The sequence below is a fragment of the Podarcis filfolensis genome (assembly GCF_964270895.1).
Source record: "Podarcis filfolensis genome assembly, chromosome: 16".
NCBI classification, from domain to species: Eukaryota; Metazoa; Chordata; class Lepidosauria; order Squamata; family Lacertidae; genus Podarcis; species Podarcis filfolensis.
The window spans coordinates 38,831,245-38,855,475 of record NC_139620.1 but is presented as its reverse complement, the minus strand read 5'-3'; the positions used below and the strand labels follow the sequence as shown (position 1 = coordinate 38,855,475).

At 42.8% G+C, this 24,231-nt stretch overlaps 1 protein-coding gene across 1 annotated transcript in view; it reads right to left on the bottom strand.

Annotated features, from left to right (window-relative positions):
* The window catches only part of DNAH10 (dynein axonemal heavy chain 10), a 114,748-nt gene that overhangs the window by 55,363 nt on the left and 35,154 nt on the right, over positions 1-24,231 (bottom strand). Inside the window, exons 22-39 of the mRNA XM_083589447.1 lie at positions 23,973-24,089; positions 23,785-23,887; positions 19,295-19,473; positions 15,523-15,734; positions 14,618-14,774; positions 14,283-14,516; positions 13,195-13,317; positions 12,806-13,039; positions 11,421-11,644; positions 9,552-9,821; positions 9,161-9,344; positions 7,572-7,706; positions 6,607-6,759; positions 6,270-6,458; positions 5,835-5,981; positions 3,711-3,902; positions 3,222-3,340; positions 2,523-2,681 (exon numbers count right to left, since the gene is read on the bottom strand). Of these exons, the coding sequence (XP_083445573.1) occupies positions 2,523-2,681; positions 3,222-3,340; positions 3,711-3,902; positions 5,835-5,981; positions 6,270-6,458; positions 6,607-6,759; positions 7,572-7,706; positions 9,161-9,344; positions 9,552-9,821; positions 11,421-11,644; positions 12,806-13,039; positions 13,195-13,317; positions 14,283-14,516; positions 14,618-14,774; positions 15,523-15,734; positions 19,295-19,473; positions 23,785-23,887; positions 23,973-24,089 (3,131 nt within the window). The remainder of the gene's footprint in view (positions 1-2,522; positions 2,682-3,221; positions 3,341-3,710; positions 3,903-5,834; positions 5,982-6,269; positions 6,459-6,606; positions 6,760-7,571; positions 7,707-9,160; positions 9,345-9,551; positions 9,822-11,420; positions 11,645-12,805; positions 13,040-13,194; positions 13,318-14,282; positions 14,517-14,617; positions 14,775-15,522; positions 15,735-19,294; positions 19,474-23,784; positions 23,888-23,972; positions 24,090-24,231) is intronic.

Below are 24,231 nucleotides of genomic sequence, written 5' to 3'. Positions count from 1 at the left end.
ATCCCCATGCCATCCCGACCTAGCCATAGGACCTCTGTCTTCGAAGGATTTAGTTTCAATCGGCTCCCATTAAACCATCCAGCCACAGCTTCCAAGCATCTGGTCAGTGTGTTCGGGGCCGAGTCGGTGTGGCCATCCATCAGCAGATAGAGCTGAGTGTCATCAGCATATTGGTGACAGCCCAGCCCAAAGCTCCGGATAATCTGGGCAAGGGGGCGCATAAAGATGTTTAAAAGCATCGGGGAGAGAATTGCACCCTGCGGCACTCCACACACCAAGGAGTGGCGCGACAACATTTCCCTCCCTAGTGCCACCCTCTGTCCCCGACCAGAGATAAAAGAGCACAGCCAGTTATGGGCTATGCCCTGTATCCCCATGTCTGCGAGGCGGTGGTCCAGAAGATCATGATCGACCATGTCAAAGGCTGCTGACAAATCTAAAAGGATCAGCAGTCCTGACCCGCCTCGATCCAGTTGTCTACGGAGATCATCTGTTAGGGCAACCAGAGCCGTCTCCGTCCCAAAACCAGGACGGAAACCGGACTGAAATGGATCTAATGCTGATGTTTCCTCCAGAAACTTACCAAGCTGTTCAGCAACCGCTCTCTCAATTACCTTACCCAGGTATGGAAGATTTGAAACTGGGCGGTAATTGGATAGGTCTAAGGGATCTAATGAAGTTTTCTTTAAGAGTGGACACACCACTGCTTCCTTCAGTTCCCCTGGGAATGTCCCCGTGCCAAGGGACAAATTGATAATTTCAACCAGGGCGGTCCACGCAACATCTGGACACTCCCTAATCAGCCAAGACGGGCACGGATCAAGGAGGCAGGTGGTGGGTCTACCAACTTGGAGGAATCTATCCACATCAGTACGGAGTATCCGATCGAAATGGTCCAACACTGGACCTGAAGTCAGTCGAGGGGCCTCCAGTTCAGTCACTGTATCTAAATTGGCAGGGAGGTCACGGCGGAGCAACAGGACTTTCTCCGCAAAAAAGCTCGCGAATGCCTCACAGCTGTGGGTCGAATTTGTGCTTAAATTTGGTTGTCCTCCTAAGGACGTTATTGACCTAATTATTCTAAAAAGTTGTGCCGGGCGAGAGCTAGCGGATGCAATGGAAGCTGCAAAGTAAGATTTCTTAGCAGCTTTCATAGCCATCTCATAGGCTTTCATAAGCGTCCTATAAGATGTTCTTGAGGCTCCGTCACGAGTCCGTCGCCATACTCACTCTAGCCGTCTGAGATCCCGCTTCATTTCCGGAGCTCCTCAGTAAACCAAGGTGCCCGGTTTCGACGGGGTCGCAGAGGGCACTTAGGCGCGATCTCATCAATGGCTGCCAAGAGCCGGTTATTCCAGTCCTCAACAAGGTCATCTAATGAGTCGCCAGGAGGAGCAGGGTTCCGCAAGGCTTGTCGGAATCTATCAGGATCCATCAGTTTTCGCGGACGAGCCCAAATAGGTTCGCCACCCGAGCCGGGGAGGAGCGGGAAGTCAATCTTGGCTTTCAGAGCGTAGTGATCAGACCATGGCACCTCCACAGCGGGGAGCATGATCACATCTATGCCAGCCCCAAAGATCAGATCCAGCGTGTGGCCTGCTTGATGAGTGGGGCCCAAAACAAACTGGGAGAGCCCTAGTGTTGCCATGGAAGTCACTAGGTCCAGAGCCTGTGAGGAGGGAGCGGCATCGGCATGGACGTTGAAGTCTCCCAAAACCAGTAGGTTTGGGAACTCCAAGGCCCAGCCCGCCACCACCTCCAGCAGGTCTGACAGGGTGGCTGCAGTTGTGCTGGGTGGTCGGTACACCAGCCAGACAGCCAAGCTCTCCTTGGTGCCCCACACGAGACCAACACATTCAATGCCGGAGATCGCCGGTGATGGCAGAGCTCTGAAAGAGCAATCCTCCCGGAATAACAACGCTACTCCTCCCCGGAATAACAACGCTACAAAATATGTTTCTATATTTTGTAAACCCAAAATACAGAATACTACCTGTGTTTTTCTTGAAGCTGTATGGAATAATGCATGAATCTTATCTTACGAGTTAAGTAAAGTATTCAAACTTATTAATGGTGTGAGAAGCAGTGTTAAGTGACTAGAACGGGATATTTAAAAGATCTAACAGCCTATATTCCTCACACTTCAGGGTGATGGACGATTCTGTGTTTTAAAACTCTGCTGGGAGCTCTCACTTGCTGGAGAGTATGTTTAGCTCTGCTCTTTTGATATAGGTATCCAACCAAGTACTTTATTAATGACCCCACAATGACCCCATATTATCTATTTCCCCCCAAAAGCTGATTGTGTTATCTTCATTTCTTCTTTGAATCTGATTCTCTTTAGTTTTCCCTTCTCTGTTGTTGTCCTGATGATAACATTACAATGTGCTCATGACCTTGCATTAATTCTCTTGTAATTTATCTATAATCTGTCATTTTTCTCATATGTTTGCTTGGTTACAAAACTTAATAATGCAGTTTAAACACAAATACAAATATTAGTCTAACCCTTAAGAAATTACCTTCTCTCTTTTTTATCTGTGGGTTTATTGATTTCCCTAAAGATGTTGGACAAAACTCCATCAGTCCAGTCTCGTGTGGTGGGGTCTAGGATTCCGTAAAGCTCAATAACACTCATGGCTTTGGGGTTCAGCGTATAAAGTTTGGTCACCAATGCCAGCCTAAATGGACATCAGAGGTGCAGTTAGAAAGAAAAACAGCAACACATTGCAGTAGAACTTGCCAAAGTAACTCCTGTATACAAACACTTCACAAGTCATACCCAATAAAAACATGAAGAGCCCTTCTGAATCAGATCAAAGTAAATCAAAGCTTGATCCTGCTTTCCACAGTGGCTACCAGATATCCCTGGAAAGCTCATAAGCAGAGCTTAAATGCAGTAGCCCTCCTCACTGTTTTCCCTCAGCAACTGACACAATTGGTCAGTTCATGGAAGCCACACCTATTGCTCGATGGGGTTGCCAATTGCATCGCTAGAATGCGCCACAACATCATCCAAGTGACTGACCTCAGCAAGTATTTCAATTTCAAATATCTTGATTATTTCTACTTTCTGCTCGAGTATTTTTATTTATTTACCCCCTGGCTATGCCCATGAAAGTGGAGGAAGCGAGGAAGTGTATTCTCAACCTCTTGCTCTTTTGAAGGGATAGCAATAAGTCTTACCAAGTTATCTACCTGTATTCATAATCTGTACTCACTTTGTCTGAGCCTGGCACAAGGTATTGATAACCACAGACTTGCCGCCTCCTGTCGGCCCAACCACCATTGTAGTATGACGAGTCAACATAGTTTCATACATTTGGACAACTTTATCCACCTGATAAAAAACCATTAAAAGGCCTCATAGAGCATACATCAGCTAAACTCACTATTAGCCTTTTTTTCTAATAGTACTGTATAAATCAACAAAATTCCATTTTAGGAGAATTTAAGTCAAAAGATATAACCCAAATACCCCAGGTTGAAAGTAAAAGAAAGAAAAGAAAATTCCAAGTCATCATAATCTGAATAGATGATGGAAAGAAGTGTCTTCCGCCACCTAAAAGGATTATTATTGCTACTTATGGACTGGATGGAAGACCTTACTGCAGCAGAGCCAGGCTTTAAGGTTGCCTTTTATACAGGCTCCCCAAAATGTGGCCTGGCATTTATGATACTTTCCATTTTTCTGAGTTTCTTTTTCATACCTGAATTGGTAGGACAACGTAGCCTCCTTCAGCCAACACTTGCTCAACAGCATCATTAAAATTAGGGTAGCGTACTCGAGGGCAATCAAGTCCAGGAAACAGGTCAGAGATGAGACCAAGAAAAAGAGGAACATCTTCAAAAACAAATTTTGGGAGATTCATGTCTCGCAGAGCTCTCATCAGGACCACATCCTAGGGTGATGGTGGTTGTAAAAAGCAATTAACATGTTTAGTGAGCAAAATAGGTTTTCTTGAGCACCCTGCCCCCAATTTAGTAGCCCCCTCAAATAGCTGCTGCCTTTCACCACATAACAGTTAAAGGTTTGAGGCTGAAACAAGACAGAAGTACTTTTTTGGACGGACAGGGGGCAGGTGAATATGGGGGGCTCCATGGTCCTGAATGGGGTAACTGTGCCCCTGAAGGACCAGGTGCGCAGCCTGGGAATCATTTTGAACTCACAGCTATCCATGGAGACACAGGTCAATTCTGTGACCAGGGCAGCTGTCTACCAGCCTCATCTGGTACACAGGTTGAGACCCTACCTGCCCGGGGACTGTTTCACCAGAGTGGTGCATGCTCTAGTTATCTCCCACTTGGACTACTGCAAATGGGGCTACCTTTGAAGGTGACTCAGAAACTACAACTACGGTAATCCAGAATGCGGCAACTAGACTGGTGACTGGGAGTGGCCGCCAGGACCATATAAAACCAATCCAAAAGGATCTACACTGGTTCCAGTACCTTTCCTAGCTCAATTCAAAGTGTTGGTGCTGACCTTTAAGATCCTAACCGGCATTGGCCCTATATACCTGAAGGAAGATCTCCATCACCATTGTTCAGCCTGGACACTGAGATCCACCTCCAAGGGCCTTCTGGTGGTTCCCTCGCTTTGAGGAATGAGGTTACAGGGAACTAGGCAGAGGGCCTTCCCAATAGTTGCACCTGCCCTGTGGAACGTAGGGCAGTACTTCTGTCTTGTCAGGATTCAACCTCAATCTGTTAGCCGCCACACATCCTCCAACCACCTTTACAAAGCCCTATACAGCTTAGGACCTTCTCCCATGTATATCATTCCCAGTCTTTCTGCCAAGTATTCACTCTGCAGCAACCTATCAGAGGGCATTCTTGATATATGCATGTCAAATGTTGAATGTGGAATGCCCTCCCTTCACACTAGCACTGACTTTGATGGCTTTTCAGTGCCAGTTTAAAACTATTTTATTCATCCAGGCCTGTGGCTGAATTGCTTCATTTGTGGGTTTGTGCCCTTGCCTGACTATCTGGGGGGTTTTATTATTATTTTATTGCTATATTGTAGCATATATTTGTTTTTATGATAAATTATTGTTTTAATATATATTATGATTTATTTGAAATTACACCTTGCTCTGGGATGGTATTTCACAAAGTGCGTTAGAAATTGCCTAAATAAATAAAAGGCCAACAGCTTGTGGCCAAGCACTTGCACCAGGCTACTTTTGCTGCCCCAGATGCATAATATCCACAGCCAGCGAGGAGACCGAATAATTGAACCCCAGAGATTGGTATTGAGTTGAATTAGGCCACAACTTTATTGATTACAGGTAAGAGTAGGTTTTTGGGACGCGGATGGCGCTGTGGGCTAAACCACAGAGCCTAGGACTTGCCGATCAGAAGGTTGGCGGATCGAAGCCCCGTGATGGGGTGAGCTCCCATTGCTCGATCCCTGCTCCTGCCAACCTAGCAGTTCAAAAGCACGTCAAAGTGCAAGTAGATAAATAGGTACCGCTCCAGCGGGAAGGTAAACAGCGTTTCCGTGCGCTGCTCTGGTTCACCAGAAGGGGCTTAGTCATGCTGGCCACATGACCTGGAAGCTGTACGCCGGCTCCCTCGGCTAATAAAGTGAGATGAGCGCCGCAACCCCACAGTCAGTCACGACTGGACCTAATGGTCAGGGGTCCCTTTACCCTTTACCTTTACCTATGTACTATCGGGAACCAAAATGGCACATTGGTTGCCAGATGTGAATTTTTTTCCAGGTCTCCCACCCCACTAATAGGGACTAGCCCACAGTCATGAGGGAATGAGCCCCCAGATTCTCTATTTTCCAGGAATGCCAGGATAATGGATTAGGATATGCTTACCTCATTTAGATCCGGTGAGCCTCTCTTCAATTCCCCTGCCATCACCAGTACTGACTTCAGAGCCCGAAGCCCAAAATCATAGTGATGCTGTTTTGAAAGTTGTTCCCTTGCTAGTTTGTAGAGCACTGTCATCTTCTTGGCCAGGGTCTTGCAGATAAAATGCAGCATGAACATATAAATGTGTGGGTTTTTTTAAATAAAAAAAGCCCTGAAGCTCCCCATGTCACTTTATTCATACATGAACATGAGTCACACGTGTGAACGCACCACTATAGATTCAAACCTTAAGTGAAACTTGCAATATATATATATATAAAATATAATATATTCCCAGTTTTGACTAGCCCTCAAAGTGGCTAACAACATTCACAAAACACTACAGATATGTAATAAGCATTATGAATGAACCAGCTCTTTGTGAAGGCACTGACCTACCTTTGCCAAAAGAAAACCTTCAGAAAACAGCATGATTTCACAGATTTGTTGGAGATCTGGCACAATTACTACTACAGGTCTGAAAAGAGCCTTAACGGATTCAGGGAGCTCAGTACGGCCTGCGTAGCCAGGATTCATGGTGATGAAAATGCCCATTCGCGGATCCAGAGAAATTTCTTGCCCTTCAAACTGAAACATAAGCCTAAGTGAAGTTCAGACAGATATGAAAGAGAAAGAAATGGATCCACTAAAGGATCGTCATTTCCCAAACTTACATGCAACTGAAAACTAATCCAACCCTTTATGCATAAAATCATCTTCCCTGCCTCCTCTTTACCTGAAATGTTTTCAGCTGGTTCATCAGAGCATTTCTGATAGTTTGAATCTGTGAAGAGATGACTGAAAGCACGGAGGCATCAATCCGATTAAATTCATCGAAGCAACCCCACGCGCCACATTGGGCGAGACCGGAGAAAATCTTACCCACTGCCTAGAATGCAAAAGATGAAGTATTAAAACTGAATGGCAGCCATTGGTCATGAAAGTCCCTTCTGGTTCAGAGTGAAAAAGGCATCCAGACTTAAGATTTCTCTTACTGCTACCCAGGAGAGTCACAGTCACATGACAGATATTTGAGGTCTGAGGCACCCTGAGGAAGTTCCACCCCAGTTCCATCCCATGGCTGAGGCTTCACCTCCAGGCTTCCTTCAGTGCTACCTGCAGAGTGCAGCCAGGGGAAGCATGGCCCTGCACGCTTACTCTGAAGTAAGCCCCACTGTTGCATGGGATGGTGCTCCCTCCCTCCCTCCCTCCCTCCTGAGCCCAGCGAGCTCCAGGCAGGTGTGCATGCCTCCAGCCCCAGGCGGGGAAGTTGCAAGAGGGCAGAGGCACAAGCAGCTAATTTAAACTGAATTACCAATTAATTGCAAGTTTAATAAATAAAGGGACAAAGAACGGCTTGTCCTGGAGCCTGAGGGATGCTGATCCACTATGTGGTAGCTGAAGGCTGGGTTTGTGCTGCTGGGAAGGAGTTTGTTTATAGGAGCCCCACACATGGTAAACGGAAGAAGGGGGGAAACTTCTCTCAACTCTTTCAAGCCACCAACGAACCCTGTCCCAAAGCAGCCACCACTGCCTTGATGGCTTTTGGAGAGGGACTTATCCAGACAAGCAAGGACACAGAGCACACTTTGTCCTTGAGTGGCTGGAGGTGGAAGGTGGTTGCTTTGCATGGAGGGCATGGAAGTGGTTTTCTGTCATTAAGAAGAGAGCAGTAGAGGAATGCAGAGGGGATATTCCTACCTTGAAATCCATGCCTTCTCCACAATTAGTTACTACACAAAGCAAGCCCAACGCTTTGGCAAGATCTTTAGTTGTTTCAGTCTTCCCAGTTCCTGCTGGACCTGCAGGTGCTCCACCCAAATACATGGACAAGGCCTTTGGAGGGAAAGTCACAGAAAAGTGAGGCAATGAAGGAGAAAATCTACTTTGCCACTGCAATGAGTGCTAGATTCTCCAGTCTCTAGTAATGAATGACTGGAGAAAGACAATCGTCTTGAAGAGAACTGAAAACGAGTTAAAAGATTTGCACTCTTTATGGTGTGCATGCATAGTTATTTTTCCCTGCAGTACCCTCAATCAAACAGGTTTGGAAGATTTTGAAAATAACACAAAAAACTGCAGAACCAGTTTATCAGCAGTGAAAGTGAGATGTGTGTACACACAATAAGCAACCAACTTCTGTTTCAAATTGCTTTCAGTAGGACTCCTGTTGGCCAATATCAACAGGGTCCTCTGGCCAGTCCCCGCACCGCCAACAAGGCCACCACCGCTGCAAGCGGGTGGGGGGGGGGAGCCAGCAGCACCTAAAGCGAAAGTCACAAGGGCTGTGCAGAGCCCCCAACCCCCTTCCCCAACAATCTCAGCCCCACCAGGACTGGAATCACCTGGCAGCAATCCAGCAGAGCTCAGAGGTCTGGAAGTCTCTGCAGCTGAGAGACAGAACAGCAGAGCTGCCCCCCCCCCCAGCCTAGCACTCACCAGCCTCTGTCGCCACGGCCACCCCTGCTGCAGCCAGAGAGAGAGGGGGGTAGGAGGAGACCGGGAAAGCCAGGGAGGCCACATAGAAGTTCCCCTATTACCAATCCCATATTCTGAGCTTGAATCATTAGCTAAGGACCAGAATCCTGCATCAATGACACTTCCATCCATGCATGAATAGATCCTTTGTTCAAAGCCAAGACACTAACTGAAGGAAAGTTGTATACCGTATAGGCAGAATATTCTTATTCTTATTATATTCTTATTTATACCCTGTCTTTTTCCCTGACAGGACTCAAGGTGGCTTACAGCTACAATGAAGAAGTGTTAAAAACATAGAAAAAACAATAATTAAAAAACACTTAAACTGGGGGAAGTTTGTTGAATATCTGAAAAGTGTATGTGATGTGCAAACAACGCTAGTGGGGTTTCAAGAAGCACTGTAAAAGTTGAGATGTATTGTTAAAAGAAATAGAAGGGGGAGGGAAGACAAATGGCAATACAAATGAAGGGAATGTGTATTAAAAAGATAAATATGGATGATTATCAGAGAAGCTGAAGGAAGTCCAAAAAGAGATAATTTGTTAAAATCTGGATAAAACTGTATATTTGTATTGGAAAATTAATAAAAATTTATACAAAAAAGAAGAAGAAATGCACACATTAAGAAATATTAAAAAAAACACTTAAACATTGAAAGAATTAAAACTTTCTCTCTCATCTATTAAAACCATACAAATAATTACAATAAAAACAGCATGGCTTTGAATATACATTCCAAACTTACCTTCCATTGTTTTCAACAGCACTTAAGAACCTAAGCTAAATGAAAAGCCCCTTTATTGGTTTACCTGTGTGAGTGTTAGATATATCCGGTCTGTGAGTGGTGTGATGACCAGTCTCCCATTTAAGCCCATATATTCATAGCCATAAGAAAAGGCACCAGTGCACTGGCGCACATTGAGTTCATCTGGTTCTCGGTCCCAATAAAAACGCAGCTGACTTTCCCACTCAAATTCACGAGCTTCCATGATGCTAGAGAGAGAGAGAGAAGTTCCAGGCTTCCATGAAACATACAACATCAAAAATCAAAAGAGGTCAGCAAATGGTATCAAGAGAAGTTAGAAAAGCAGACAGGATGGAGGAGGAAAATGGGAAATTGAAGCACAGAAGGGACCTCAAGAATGGTTCCATTACTTTTATTAAACAGAGCAATCTTACTAATCTGGACCCTGCAATTACCTGTCTCTTACAAATATATCAACTATATCCCGTGCATGGACATCAATTATGAGAACGGTATTGTATTTTTTCCTGTCATTTTTGCTTAGTGGTTTGGTGATTCGGGTTACTAGCGAGTCAATTTGGAAGTGCATTTTCTTGGCGTAGTTTTTCATTGCCTGTTTTTCTCCCTTCTTCACTTTTCGGAAGACGTCTTCTACTTCCCAGGTCCACCACACCTGATTGGCAGCCAGCACCATCATACCTTGGTACATCAGCATCCAGTCAACTCTAAGGAAAAAGCAGAATCACTTTGTCAGGTGACCAGCAGTAATCAAGTAAAACAAAGATAAAAAGTATGTATCTCAACAAATCATTATAATATTGAAAAGAAGGGTGACTGTACAGCATTCTGGATGTAGCAGGAGAGCTGAGATGGCAAGGCACCATCCATTAGCCTGGCTAGGCTGCCTTCTAGCTCACCTTCTTTCAGAAATGCCTCAAATAGTAGACATGGTGACTGACTTAAGAACATGGATAACACATCACTTATTGGATACAAAAACTGAATCACAGGGATTCTGGATCGACCCGAGACATCCATGTTGAGGGTTGTGTTCTCTAATTTGACAAAGGTACATCACTTAATCTATATTGGCTATCCTCCCTCTAGTTGCACTTTCAGTTTTCAGCTCAATTAGTAGGATCGCTAACCAAGAGAAATAAAACACCAAGAAGGCAGGGATACAAAGGGGACGCATACCCAGCATGGAGATGTATACCCAAACCTGAAGCTGTATGTGTGGTGACAGCCCATTCCAATATTAGGATATAATTGTGAATGTCTCATTATGCCAACCCATTCACAGTAGGTGAGCCAATGCTCCTTTCTCAGGTTGGTATGTGAAACATCTACACTGAGGGATTTGCAAAAACTACATCATATGCTACAGTGAGTATTACAATGTGGAGGGCACATAGGTGGGTAGAATAATGTTCTGTAGGACTCTTCTGTGAAAACCACCACTGAAATATAGAGTTCTAGTTTGTAATGTCTAGTGGACATGTTTGCTGACAACCACAAATGTCAGTAACTAATGCTGGTACTGCCAGAAAAGGTTGCTGAGCTTAAATGTGCAGTACTGTAATGCAAAGAAAGAAGCATAAGGAAATGTTGGGTCTCATCGGCAAGGATTATACAGGCCCTGATCAGTCAGGCTATGGTGGTTACATCCCTAGGGATGTGGAATGCAATGGCACAAATGTTAGATCTGTGTGCAAAACAACATAGCTCTTATGGCAGATGCACAGGTTCCTGTTGATCAAAAGTGCACTGATCTCTGATATGCATCATGCTGTGATTACAGCAATCAGGAAGAGCAAGGACAACCAGAACCAGAAGGCAGCAGTTCCCAGCCAAGATGGACAAAGATTCTGGATTGTAAAAGCCTAGCATGTTGGTGCAAATGACATAACAATTTTTATACCAGAATATTAACTTACATGGATAGAGAATCCCATGTTCATGATTGAGCAGCACAATACTAAATTAAATTGTAGGAATTATGTATACAATATGACATTGTGCAGACTGAACAGCCCATCCTGGCCCTTGAGGTTGCCACAACTTTCACTGCAGAAGGCATTGTCCAGACATTTTGGATTACAGCTCCCATCATCCATGATCCCTGGCTATGATGAGAATTACAATCCAAAAACATCATGAGGGTGCCAGGTGGAGGAAGCCTGGCATAAAGAGATGCCATGGAAATACTATCTTACACAACACTGTTGTTGTTGTTAATTTATTTATACCCTGCCTTCTTTTCTGACAAGACTCATTCAGCTCACCCTGCTGCCAACCAAATGTGTTGCATTAGATTACCTCACCTGCTTCTGTCCTCACAGTACCGAAAAATGGCTTCTTTAGTAAGAAGTCTGTTGGTCCTCCTCATTTCAACAAGTACAGCAGTCATCCAGTTCTCCACTCTACCTTCAGCTGGGATAGCCTTTCGAAACTCCATCACTTCGCCTTCAGCAGAAATCATAGCAGTAGCTATCTTCATGCCACTGTCATCTTCATGAAACCTCAGAGCGGCTACATTGTCATACATCTGAAACATACCAGGAGGAGATAACACTGAAGCAATGACACTACTCACATAGGAGAATGGCATCACCAGTATGAAATTCAGGTATATTCTCCTGATTAAAGATTTGCTTCAGATTCAAAGATGATTCAAGGCCTTATCCCTGGTTAGTAGATGCAAGTTTATGGCCCTAGAAATACCCATTAAGAAAGTATAGAACTCCCAAATTTACAGAAATACATAAGCCACACTTTAGTAAATAAATATTAGGAACTGAAAGTTGAATTTTACATGTAGTTCCACTCTGATATTCAGGGTAGGAGGCCAGGCAGGAAAAGGGTTGATCCATCCTCTGGTGGAAAACAAGAACAGCAAGTTTGATTCATTCTGAGGATGCCCTCAATGTGCCAGGAGTTTCCTTACTAGAACAAAAAGATGGGTTAGCCTTTCCTGCCTGCTCCTTTGCCCTGTGACCAAGAATAATACTGACAGTTATTAAGTCATCAGATATCTAACCATTTTGGAAATGTGAAATATACCTGTGATCTAGTTCTGTGTCTGGACAAAATATACAGTTAGTTAAAACTCTCTTAAATGAACTAAAGGAAAGGTGGCTCAAACCAAATTCCCATCTAGTTGTACATCCAGGTGCCTACAGTGGCCAATCAACTGCTTTTGTATTTCTGCTTAAAAGCAAAACCAGTATTTAAATTATTTCAATGGTTATAATTTAATAATAACCAGAAGTCCACCAGCAGAACATGAAGGCAACAACCCTCTCCTCCCTTTGCTCCCCAGCAACTCGCACTGAATAGCAAATTGCCTCTGAACATGGTGGTTCTGTCAGCTGTTACAGCTAACAACAATTGATAGGTTTATCCTCTATATGTTAGTCTAATCCCATTTTGAAGCAACCTAGCCAGTGGCCACCACTGCAACTTATGGCAAGGAACTCCATAGATTAACAATATATCATGTGAAAAAGCATTTTATATAAACATCAGAATCTTTGTCAGAAGCAGGACAGGCCTGGAAATTCTGGATAATTTTCCTGCTCCCTTGGATACCAGTGGGAAGCACCCATAATGCCCCTGCCTTCTGCCTCATAATCCAACTGTATACACCACAGAAAGGGAGACTGTGAAAGGGCCCTTTAATGGTTTCTAGGCTCAGCCCATTATCCACCTTGATCATGTGCTCCTGAACACACAGCGGGTCACTGCTGCCCAGAATGCTAAGCAGTTCGTCATCTGATATGAAGAAGAATCTGGGGAAAGCATTCCTCTTGGAATCCAAGTAATCATTCAAGCTCTTCTGACACTTCTCCAAGCCGTCACTTATATTCTGTAGGTCTGAAAGACGATTTGGAGCTTCACAACATCTCTTTATTACTGGGTCTTTGACCGTTTCTGACATTATCTGCAGGGAAGAATAAATAAAGAAGATGAGAAGCTACTGACAGCTAACACCATGGATTACAGGTGTGTTTGTGCATATAAGATGCATTCAAACCATGTATACAGTCAATATGCTGTCCTTCAATGCTCCCATTAACCCACAAGTCAGATACTTGCCCTTTTAAATATCCTGTCAATGTTGTCAAATTTTTTAGCTTCCTCTGGCAGTTGAGATCGTATATCTCCACCAATAAATATACTCTCCAGATACATCCATTTTCGCTGAACTATCATCCAGACCTAGGAAAGTCAAATATTGCTTTTTTAAAAAAGGAAAAATCTCTGTTCGCTTGCCTGTGAGTTGGACAGCAGTTGTGGCACAGCAGGGCCCACCACCATCCTCCTCTTCCCTGTGCTAGGCCCCCATGGCTGTTGGGAGACACAGCTGCCTCTCCCATCGGCTGAGGGAATTTCTAATTTGCCTGCCTCAATTTGGCCAATCACAAGCAGGCCAGTGGGGGCTGCTTCGAGGGAGGGGAGCGCAGAGCTGACAGAGACTCATACAGAGTCTTCACCCAGATCCGCTCCCTGGGTGTATAAAGTGGCCAACTGCCTTGCCCAGCACTGCTGTCACCTTCCAGATGTCCCTCCCTCCCTCCCTTGTTTTGGTATTTGCTTGACCTTGCTATGGATCACTTCAGTTGCCATATTGGGGGCCAAAGAGGAATTTTGCCTTTAGGCTAATTGAGCCTATCTGGGGTTTTTTGTCTCCCTCATAGCAAGCATCACAACTTTGGCAGTTATGGCATTAGATATGATCCTTTCTCCTTGCCAGAGGGGGAAACGCAGGCGGCGTCCCTACCATTCCATGGCAGCGGGATATCACATTAAAAGGATCCTGAGGGAGGTACTTCTGTCTTTCTGCCCAGGTGGGGGCTGAGGGCCACAGCAATCCCCAGTGTGGCAAACCTGTCAGGTCTTTGATGTATGTCATAGGACATCCTTTATCAGATTTGGCCACCACCCCCAGATTTCTCCAGCAGGTGGGCTAGACGTAGCAGATGTGCCCAATGCTATGCCAAACACTTACATTTGTAATCAATAAAGTTGTGGCCTAATTTGAACCCCAGATGCTTGTCCGAGTCCTTCTGTATTTGTTACTTAAGATAAAGGGGCAGTGGGCTTCATTGCCCGGCACACGATAACAGGTAAATAAAAGAGACTACAAAACCACTCATGAAGAAGACTCTGTTTTACTTCCCTACCTCAATCACTTCACCAATCAAGGAGAGAGTTTTTTCCCAGCTGTGAACCAGAGACAGGAAAGGTCCTACAAATCTGCTCCCCGAAATACTCTGGAGGTTGACTGCATTGTCATCCAGGATCTGAATTATGTCATCTACAGCTCCCAAAATGAAGCCCCGTTCCTGAGTGCCTTTGAAGTACCTTTGCACAGTAAATTTCATGTGCTCCCAGGTTTCTACTATTTCCTTTACACCCTATGAGAAGACAAAAAAATAAATTCAAAGTTTCTAACCGTTTACTGTAGCTATTGCTGTAAGAGCCCTAAAGAAAGAGGAATAGCAAAGGGGAACTTTACCTTCTCAATGCCAAGTTCCTTCACAGCAGAACTAACTATCTCATTGATAACATCAATGTGTTTGTGCAGCTCCATGGCAAACATATTCTCCAGAGTGAATGTTTCTGTTGCCATATCAAAAAATGTATTTGTTCGACGCATCAGTTCTTTCCAGTGCCTGAAAAGTGTTAGCAAATCAACAGTGAGGTGCTTTGGTTCAAGATACGTTGATTTAGGAGAAAACTGCACATTACACCCTGGGGAGCACCTGGTCCCATACCCATACTTGCCACTGCGATGCAAATGCAAGGGTGGTGTGTACATTTGGAGGCTCCCCCCTCAAAAAAAAGTCCATATACTGCCATACCGTGGCCGTCAAATGCCTTGGTATATGGACGTTTTGGCTCCCAAATGCTGCAAACCCGAAAGTGAGTGTTCCGTTTTTTGGAAGCCAAATGTCCAACACAGCTTCCATGGCTTCCAATTGAGTGCAAAAAGCTCCTGCTGCCAATCCGAAGTACGCCTTGGTTTTTGAACAGTTCTGGGAGTTGAACAGACTCCCAGAACGGATTAAGTTCAACAACCAAGGGACCACTGTAGAGGACATTTAAAACAGCAAGGAATTTTATTACAAAAGAAGAGAACTAAAAGTGGAATGATATCAGAGTTGTGGTATTCATTAAGTCTCAGTAGCTGCTTAGCATGGGAATTTTGCAGCAAGGATATTTCTATGCCCACATGAATTTCTAATATCATCAAATGCATTGGCCAGAACAGCAGAGACAAAATTAGAAAAACTTGCCTGTTTTGACAGCTTTGCCCACCACAGAGTAAGAAACAGGCGTGAAATGTATCAGGTGTAGATTCAAATCACTGAAATGTTTGGCTTTAACATGCAACCGTATATGAATGAATTGAAATCAAACCTCTCTCTCAATGCTTCATTTTTCAAATCCAGCAGCAGAGGAATTGAGTCCTTAAATGCCTTCATCTTCATTTCCAGATGATAGGCGACAGGCACACTTCGGACATGTTTTGGCAATTTGCGAAGGTTTTTTAGATACCCTTCAATACCATCCTGCAGCACCTGCACATTGAGGTTCACCCACAGCGTCTGAGACCATTCTTCTTTAGCAGCCTGGAAACAGGAAATAACTTATAAGAAACATATTGTTATAGATGTGGGTAAAATTAATAAATGCTAGGATTTTGGTTATTTGTGGTATGAAGGGGGGAATATAAGCTGCAAAGGAATTCTTGGGTAGCCTGGCCAAGCTAGGAACAATAGAGAGCCATTGAGGGTTGTTAACAAGAAAAGGTAACTTCTTGCCCCAGGTGTGACCACAGACTAGGGATTTGGAAGGTTGCCAATGTAACTGCTCTGGGGGAGGGCAAGGGGTTTCTGGAAAGGAGGAGGAAGGGCTGAGATCGACCTTATGCTGCTGCCTCTTGGAATGACTGTAAGATCTGGACCCCCTCCATGCAGACTGAAGGTGCAAATAGGTGAATAAACCATATTTCTTAAAGCACGACAGTTTCCAAAGGGACACAGACACTGTGTGTTTGCCTGTAGCCCCATGAACTCTTGCCACTGCTTGGCAGAGAGAGGGGTAGGTACCAGGCTTTTGTAACAGTATCTTGCTGACAAGACAGAGATTTTTATTTTATTTTATTTTTATGAAGAAAAGTTTAAGAATGCCAGGCCTAGGCTAAGTAGATCTTTAAAGCAAATGTTCCCTTATTCACCTCAACAAGGAATTTACAAGAGACACATGGATGATAATAATAACTCCCTTGGTAAATTCTAATTAGCTGAGGGGGGAAATCTGTCAAGCCAAAAAGTGAAAAGGGAGAAATATTGCAAACACATTTGTTGCTCTTGATGGTATAAATTCACAACAGTTTTACATCATTCATTATTATTATTATTATTTAACTATCAAGTCTGATGGCCAGAGAAATGGTGGAGACTTCTAGTCCTTTCCTCCTCCTCTGCCAGTTCTTGAATCCATAAAAAGAAAAATAGGTGGGACAGTCTATTTTTCAAAAACTAGACATAGCTTCCAGGCGCTGAGAAGGAAGTAGAGGTCTGGCTAAGTCATAATAAACTCAGTCTAAGAACCCTATATCAGACTAGGAATGAGCTGCCTGCCTGCCTGTTCCCACTTTGTTTCCTTTCCCCTTCTGTAATCCACCTTAATTCAATATGTCTAATGTTTCCTGTGACATCTGAAATGGAACACTGGAGTTGTCATGGTCCTACAAACCAGAGTATAAAACCAGAATCAAACTAGTTTGATGTCCTGGTTAGCAAGGATTGCTCAAACTAATTTCCTGGTTCTATTGAAAATTGTACTTTAAGAAACCTTGGAAGTTTTGAATTAAGGAACACAATATAAGGGAGAAGAGGGGAGGAATTGCATGGCCACATGGCTCATTCACATGGTTTAATGCAGGCATAGGCAAACTCCGGCCCTCCAGATGTTTGGGACTACAATGCCCATCATCCCTGACCACTGGTCCTGTTAGCTAGGGATGATGGGAATTGTAGTCCCAAACATCTGGAGGGCTGGAATTTGCCTATGCCTGGTTTAATGGATCAAAACAATTAGATCTGAACCAATTTATAGAAGGTGTATACCCCCCCCCTCTCTCTCTCTCTCTCTCACACACACACACACACACAAACACAAACACACACAAACAAACACTCTCGCACACTTTGTTGAGTAGGAAAGGTGAGTAGACTCTGGCCAAAAAAGAGAATGTACAAAGCATTGCACATAAAAACCTGGAAGTGCTGATCAGGGTAAGAACTGGGAACGTAGGATGATTTTGTTTGGTCTACACTTTTAAGAGAATTGAGCTAATTTGTACCTTCTGAACTAATAAACAGACTGGAATATAATTATCCTTCAGCTTTCACGTTTCTTAAGTTTTGCAATACAGTTCTCACTTTTTTAAAAAGTACCAAATGCATAAAGAAATGTATTAGTGTAAAATATATTTAGAAATCTTCACACTGAGATATGTATTTTGTGATAAAATGTTTATCTTAAAAACAAATCCTTGTACAGACAGCAGAGACAAATGTGCAAATGGGATGGGACAGAATTATTAATGAAGTAGAGGAAACAACTGATTAACATACATGCAATTGATGCATGACCATGCATGCGCACATCGTGGCAACCTAGTAGTAGCTGAAAAAGGGGGCAAGGTGGGGCAGTGTCATAGCAGGGTGGAGCAGGTTTATGTGCACTCCACCATCCTGCATGATGACCTGGAACGCTGCCTGTACATGAGAGATTGATAAACCAGAAACAGACTGATACATCTATCTCTAGATAGAAGTCTAGATGTTGTGTATACTAGCTGTCACCAACTAGCCTCCAAATCCACCCACTGTTTCTCCTGAACTTTCCCTCTGGAGAGAAAAACCTGGAACCTGGATTATATTACCAACTGTCAAAGGACAGAAGTGACTACCGTGCACACACCAAGACTTTAATTTGTTATAAGTTGCTTGGGAAGCCAATCTCTGATGAACTGAGGGATTCAAATGTAATAAAATAAATACCTGCAGCTACATATAATGCAAAACATGTTCAAAATACAGTGTAGACACACCCTAAAAAGGTACTGCTCTCCCCTACCAGTCCAGAAAGCACTCTTATTTTTAAAGCTTAATGTACAGATAGTAGATAATTCCATTTGACTTTCTCTATCCAATGGACCGAGCCCCTGCTTACAGATGGTTGGACTGAAATAGGCCATACACTGCAATTTCGTGCAGGTGTGCCATCTATGCAGGGACATGGGGGCCAGCCCCCCATACTTTCAAGAAGGGGGCCCCCAAAATTTTGTTGCAATCCTCAAAAGGATGCACCAGGACCAAGATGTTGCTCCCCAGGGATGCAGCAGAGCAAAGCATCTTCCCCCTGTGTGTCCCTTTGATAAACACTAGAGCACCTCCCCAGAAGGCACACTGGCAATCTCTGCCAATGACATGCAGGGTGAAGCATCTTTGCCCCTCGTGTCCCTTTCATAAAGGTAAGGCAGCTGGTAGTGGGTAGGGGATGGTGGGCTGAGTTGACCTGGCCAGGTTTGCGGGGGCGTCACACATGTGATGCCATGCATGTGCAACAGGACCCCCCAATGCTGGGCACAACACGGCGCCACTGACCTGGTGTGAGATTTGAAGCATGAACCTTCTGTGATTCAGACAAAGCCCTCAGCTATGAGAACTCTCTCTCTCTCTCTGTGTATATATAGATATACATACCGTAGATTGCGGCATATTAGGCAGCTGGGCGTATTAGACGACCCCCCAAATTGGCAGCTGCCAATTTGGGGGTTCGTCTTATAAGCCCAGTCGCCTAACACACTGGGCAGCTACGCACTGGGAGGAAGCTGCCCAGCGAAGCCGGCTTAGCATCGCTGGGCAGCTTCCTCCCAGCGCGGAGCCCACCGCCTGCTGCTGCTGCTGCTGCGGCAGCTTTGGCAGCTTCCGAAGCAGCAGTGGGCGGGCTCCATACCCGGCGTATAAGACGACCCCTGACTTTTTAACCTCTTTTCCGGGTTTAAAAAGTCATTTTATACGCCGGAATCTACGGTATATATATACATACACATACACACACACACACACACACACACACACACACACACACATTTATTTAAAACAAACCCACTTACTCGCTGCAACTTGTAAATATCATAGATCTGCCTCAGGCCCTTCATCTCCTTCTGGATTTTCATTAAATCAGGGTACATTGTGATTGGAAGGTCAAATAGTTTTTCAGCATTTGCCAGTTCCTGACGATTTTTCTCATGCTTCTCCAGTTCTTTTTCAAAAACTACCATCAGCTCTAATCCTGCAGATGGCAATAGAGAATATATGGCATCAAGGGATGAGTAGTAGTCACCATATGTAGCACTCTTAGCTATAGACATTCCCATAGGTAAAATCTCTACAAGATCTGATCCACAATAGAAGCTCAGGTCAGGTCTAACTGTGCTTTTTGCTTCTTGTACAAAACACATTCTGGCCCAGAACACTTTCCCAGGAAATCTACCAGCAGATTCTCAATGAAAAGATCAGTAACGGGAAACAAGTTTCCCTATGAGAAAGTCTGGTCCCCATTACTGACCTTCTCTTCCAATGGACAGATGCAAGCAAGCTCTGGGTGTTTTCTTCTACAGTGCTCTCTAAGTTCACCTGTGGCCATAGTGAGTCCCAATAGAGATTTAGGATAATTTTTATTCAGTTCACACTTAAAGACATACTTACCTAATGAACACTTTCCAAAAGGAATATGCAAACCGAAACTCACATTTTCCTTGAAACTCACAGTTTCAGAATTTTGCAATGCACTTTTCCACATGGGTAATATGTACAAGTAGGGACGCGGGTGGCGCTGTGGGTAAAACCTCAGTGCCTAGGACTTGCCGATCGTCAGGTCGGCGGTTCAAATCCCCGCGGTGGGGTGCACTCCTGTTGCTCGGTCCCAGCACCTGCCAACCTAGCAATTCGAAAGCACCCCCGGGTGCAAGTAGATAAATAGGGACCGCTTACTAGCGCGAAGGTAAACGGCGTTTACGTGTGCTGCGCTGGCTCGCCAGATGCAGCTTGTCACGCTGGCCACGTGACCCGGAAGTGTCTTCGGACAGCGCTGGCCCCCGGCCTATAGAGTGAGATGAGCGCACAACCCTAGAGTCTGTCAAGACTGCCCCGTATGGGCAGGGGTACCTTTACCTTTTAATATGTACAAATTTAGCATAAAATGTGCGTAAGCACACACACACACACACACATATATATATATATATATATATATATATATATATATATATATATATGTGAAAATAACATTCAAGAATGCATTATACTAGCTGAAATTGCTTGCAAAAATGCTTATATTAGCCAAAATTGTTCTCAAATAAATGTATTAGGATAAAATTGCACTAAAATGTTGATGAATTTTAAGGAAGATAATTTTAACTAAAATTTGCAAATTGCTGTGGAAATATCAGGAACTGAATTTAAGACTGGAAAAATAGAAACTGAAATTGACAGATTCAGCCATCCCTAGTTTCAACCGGACAGAACAGAGCTTTTTATCTTTTGGTATTTTAGATATTCCACTATCCTCTAGATGTTTTTGCATTTTATCTATAATGCCCTGTTGAGCTCAATATAATTATGTATAGAAACTCATAAACTGATCTCTTATTTATTTAGGGTTTTCCACAAATCTACCTTCCTATATTAATTTTATTTATACAGAATTTTTCTTCTCTTTCCTTTATTTGCCATGCTAATAATTTTCCTGGTTTGTTAGCTTTTTCAAATTGTTTCTGTTTTAAATATTTAATTTTCCACTCTACTTCTTGATTTATTATAATTGAAAACTGTTCACAATATTTTAGTATCCCATTTCACTATCTCTTTTCAAGGAGAATTTATTCTTTTTCTTTTCTTTTTATTTCTTGTAAAATTTCCTGCTTTTTCAACTCTCTTCCTTTTTTGGTATGCACCTTATTGAATTAAAAAAAACCTTGCATGTTCACATTACTTGAATCCCATACTACCTTTAGAATTGTCTCCTGATTTAAACTAATTTCAAAATAATCCTTTTGTATTTCCCCCCTTTTCTAATATTCCTTGATCATTTAATAAATTCTCATTTAATCTCCATCTCATTGGGAAATTTTGCCCTGTTCTTAATTCCACAATGATAGAGTTGTGTTCTGATAACGTCCGAGGTAGAATTTCTACCTTCTTTACCTTAATATACAAATCTTTAGAAAGCCATACAGCGTCTATTTTGCTTGCAGAGTTATTCACACTCAAATAAAATGTGAATTGTCTGTACAGTAAGTGTTTTTCTCTCCACATATCAATTAGACTTAAATTGTCTGTCATCTGAAAAAAGGTCTTGGGTAGCTTCCCTTCTTTTGTATCACTTTTTCTTATATTTCTAACCCATTCCAGGGAAGCTACTCCCATCAGGATTATCTTTTCATTCATATATTCAAACAGAATTTCTTCAAGTGTCTTATAAAAGTCATTTTTTTTCTCATTTGGTGCATATACACCTCTTAACAACATTTTTTTCTCCTTGTGATGTGATCTGAATTATCAGTATTCTTCCTTGCTTGTCTTTAAATAATTGCTTTGGATTCAGTTAAGGTTTTATATATATTACAATGCCTCTCTTTTTTGTTATATGAGAGGCTACAAAGTCCTTTCCCAATCTTTTATTAATCAAACTTCTATGTTTCTTAACAATGTGTGCTTCCTGGAAACAAATTACATCCAATTTTACTTTTTTACCACATTCAATCTTATTCCTTTTAGTTTTATTATTAAGCATTTACATTCCAAGTTAACATTTTCAACGTCATCTTGTTCTTTATTTATCTCTCATCTCAACCTCTGTTGGTTATTCTTCTTCTTCCTATCTGGCTTCCAAAGCAAACATTCTTTCTCCTGCTTATTCTTTTCCATATTTTCTCCAAATTTTGTCTGCTTCAGCAGGGTCCTGATACCTTTGTTTTCTTCCTTTATATGTAAAAGATATCCCTTCAGGATATTCTCAACAAAAAGGGATTTTGTTGTATCTCAATGCACCTGTCAAATATTTATAATTTACTCTTTTCTTTAACAATCTCCGGGATTTCTTTCAGAATTACAGTGGTACCTCTGGTTACATACTTAATTCGTTCCGGAGGTCCGTTCTTAACCTGAATAACCACTTTAGTTAATGGGGCCTCCTGCTGCTGCCGTGCCGCCGGAGCACGATTTCTGTTCTCATCCTGAAGCAAAGTTCTTAACCCAAGGTACTACTTCTGGGTTAGCAGAGTATGTAACCTGAAGTGTATGTAACCTGAAGCGTATCCTGAGGTACCACTGTATTATTTTTTGCTCATCGATCTGGAAATTTTTCTAGTGGTGCATCTGTATTATTCTGTCCTTAATTCTCTTTGAATTAAAAAACGCCAAACAGTCACCCAGCAGTTTTTTTTCTCTTTTAGCATATCTAGATTTTATGTGGAAAAAATTGTTCACTGCTGTACTAATCATTTCTTCTTCCAGTTCAATCAGGTTAGCAAATTCTTCCATTATTTTTTCACTTAGTTCCACCGTTACATCCTCTGGAACACCTTTCAGACGAAGAATCAAGTCTTTTTTATTTAATTCTAAAACTTTGGACCTGATGCACTCTCAGCAATATATTATAAGAAGCTACTGAATACAACCATTAAAGGGCATTATGAATATGACTTTAAACACAGGCAAGCTGCATTTTGGTCTTGGAAGAATGCTTATATAACTTTGATTCCTAAACAAGACAGAGATCCTAAGCAGTTAAAAAATTATCGACCTATTTTTTTGTTGAATAACAATTATAAACTTTTTGCAGATATATTAACAAATAGGCTGAAAATGGTATTAAAAGAGGCAATCCATTATGATCAGGCCATATTTTTTTCCAAGAAGACAGATTAAGGACAGTATTAGAAATATAATTGATATATTAGAATATATTAGAATATTTACAAGTGAGAAATTAAAAACAAGTGGCTTTAATGATTTTAGACATAGAGAAAGCATTTGAAAACACATAAGAAAGCACAGGGCACCTTGCCCTCCCTCTTCCTTTCCCAGCTGTTGTAGAGATTTTCAAGCTTCAGAAAAACATTCAAATACCTTCAGTCCTTTTGGCAGCTGACTGATTGCAGCCCATTAGCATATGTTAGTTCAGGAGTGCCTCTTGATTAAAGCCAATTATCCAGATTAAGGAGAAACCCACCACAAATCATGCCAGTAACAGAGGCTCATCCATGGCAGGGACACACTCACAGGTCACTCCCATTCTGCCTTTCAAGTTGGCAGACACAGGATTACGTGGCACTGCAGGATACAGTCAACCCCCCAGGCCCCAATGGGGGGCATTGCGAGGATTTATGCCTTATAACTCCTCCTTCCCCGGCTTGAACTTCTTCACAGCCCCCAGAGGGCTACAAAGAACAACCACCATTGATTTGTAAGCGTGGCCGGAAACCCGTGGTGTTTATATTCTCGTATAAGAAGGTCTGAAGAATTCTGGGCCACTGCAACATTATCCATTGTTTATTCCAGCTGCCTAATAAGATGAGTACTAACCCACACACATTCTTACCTCTGTCAAGATTCTCACCAACAGAACCTGGTCCTTCAGTGATAAACCTGTGGTAAAAATCATCAATTTCCTTACTGTAGTTTGCAATCTGCTCCCTTGTGATCTAGAGGGAATATTAACCAAATTAGTTTAGCTCCTCTTCCAAATGCGTTCATCCGATTCTACAATATACGTTAAAGGAACAGTACCTCAGTAAATGTCTTTTTGATGCTTCCAAGGCTGTGATCAACTGCTGCTGCATCATTAAAAAGTGTATCCCACATTAGCTTCATCTTTTCCACCAACTGCTGTTCTTCTTCTGTTGTCTAAAGCAAAATAATATTTCAGTTTTTAAAAGTGTGTCTGAGGCTCCAGATCATGTCTAAATCTGCTAGCATGCAGCCCAGCAGGATATCTGGGGAGTCACTCACAATACATTTTGTTACTCTGACACTTCATACAAATGAA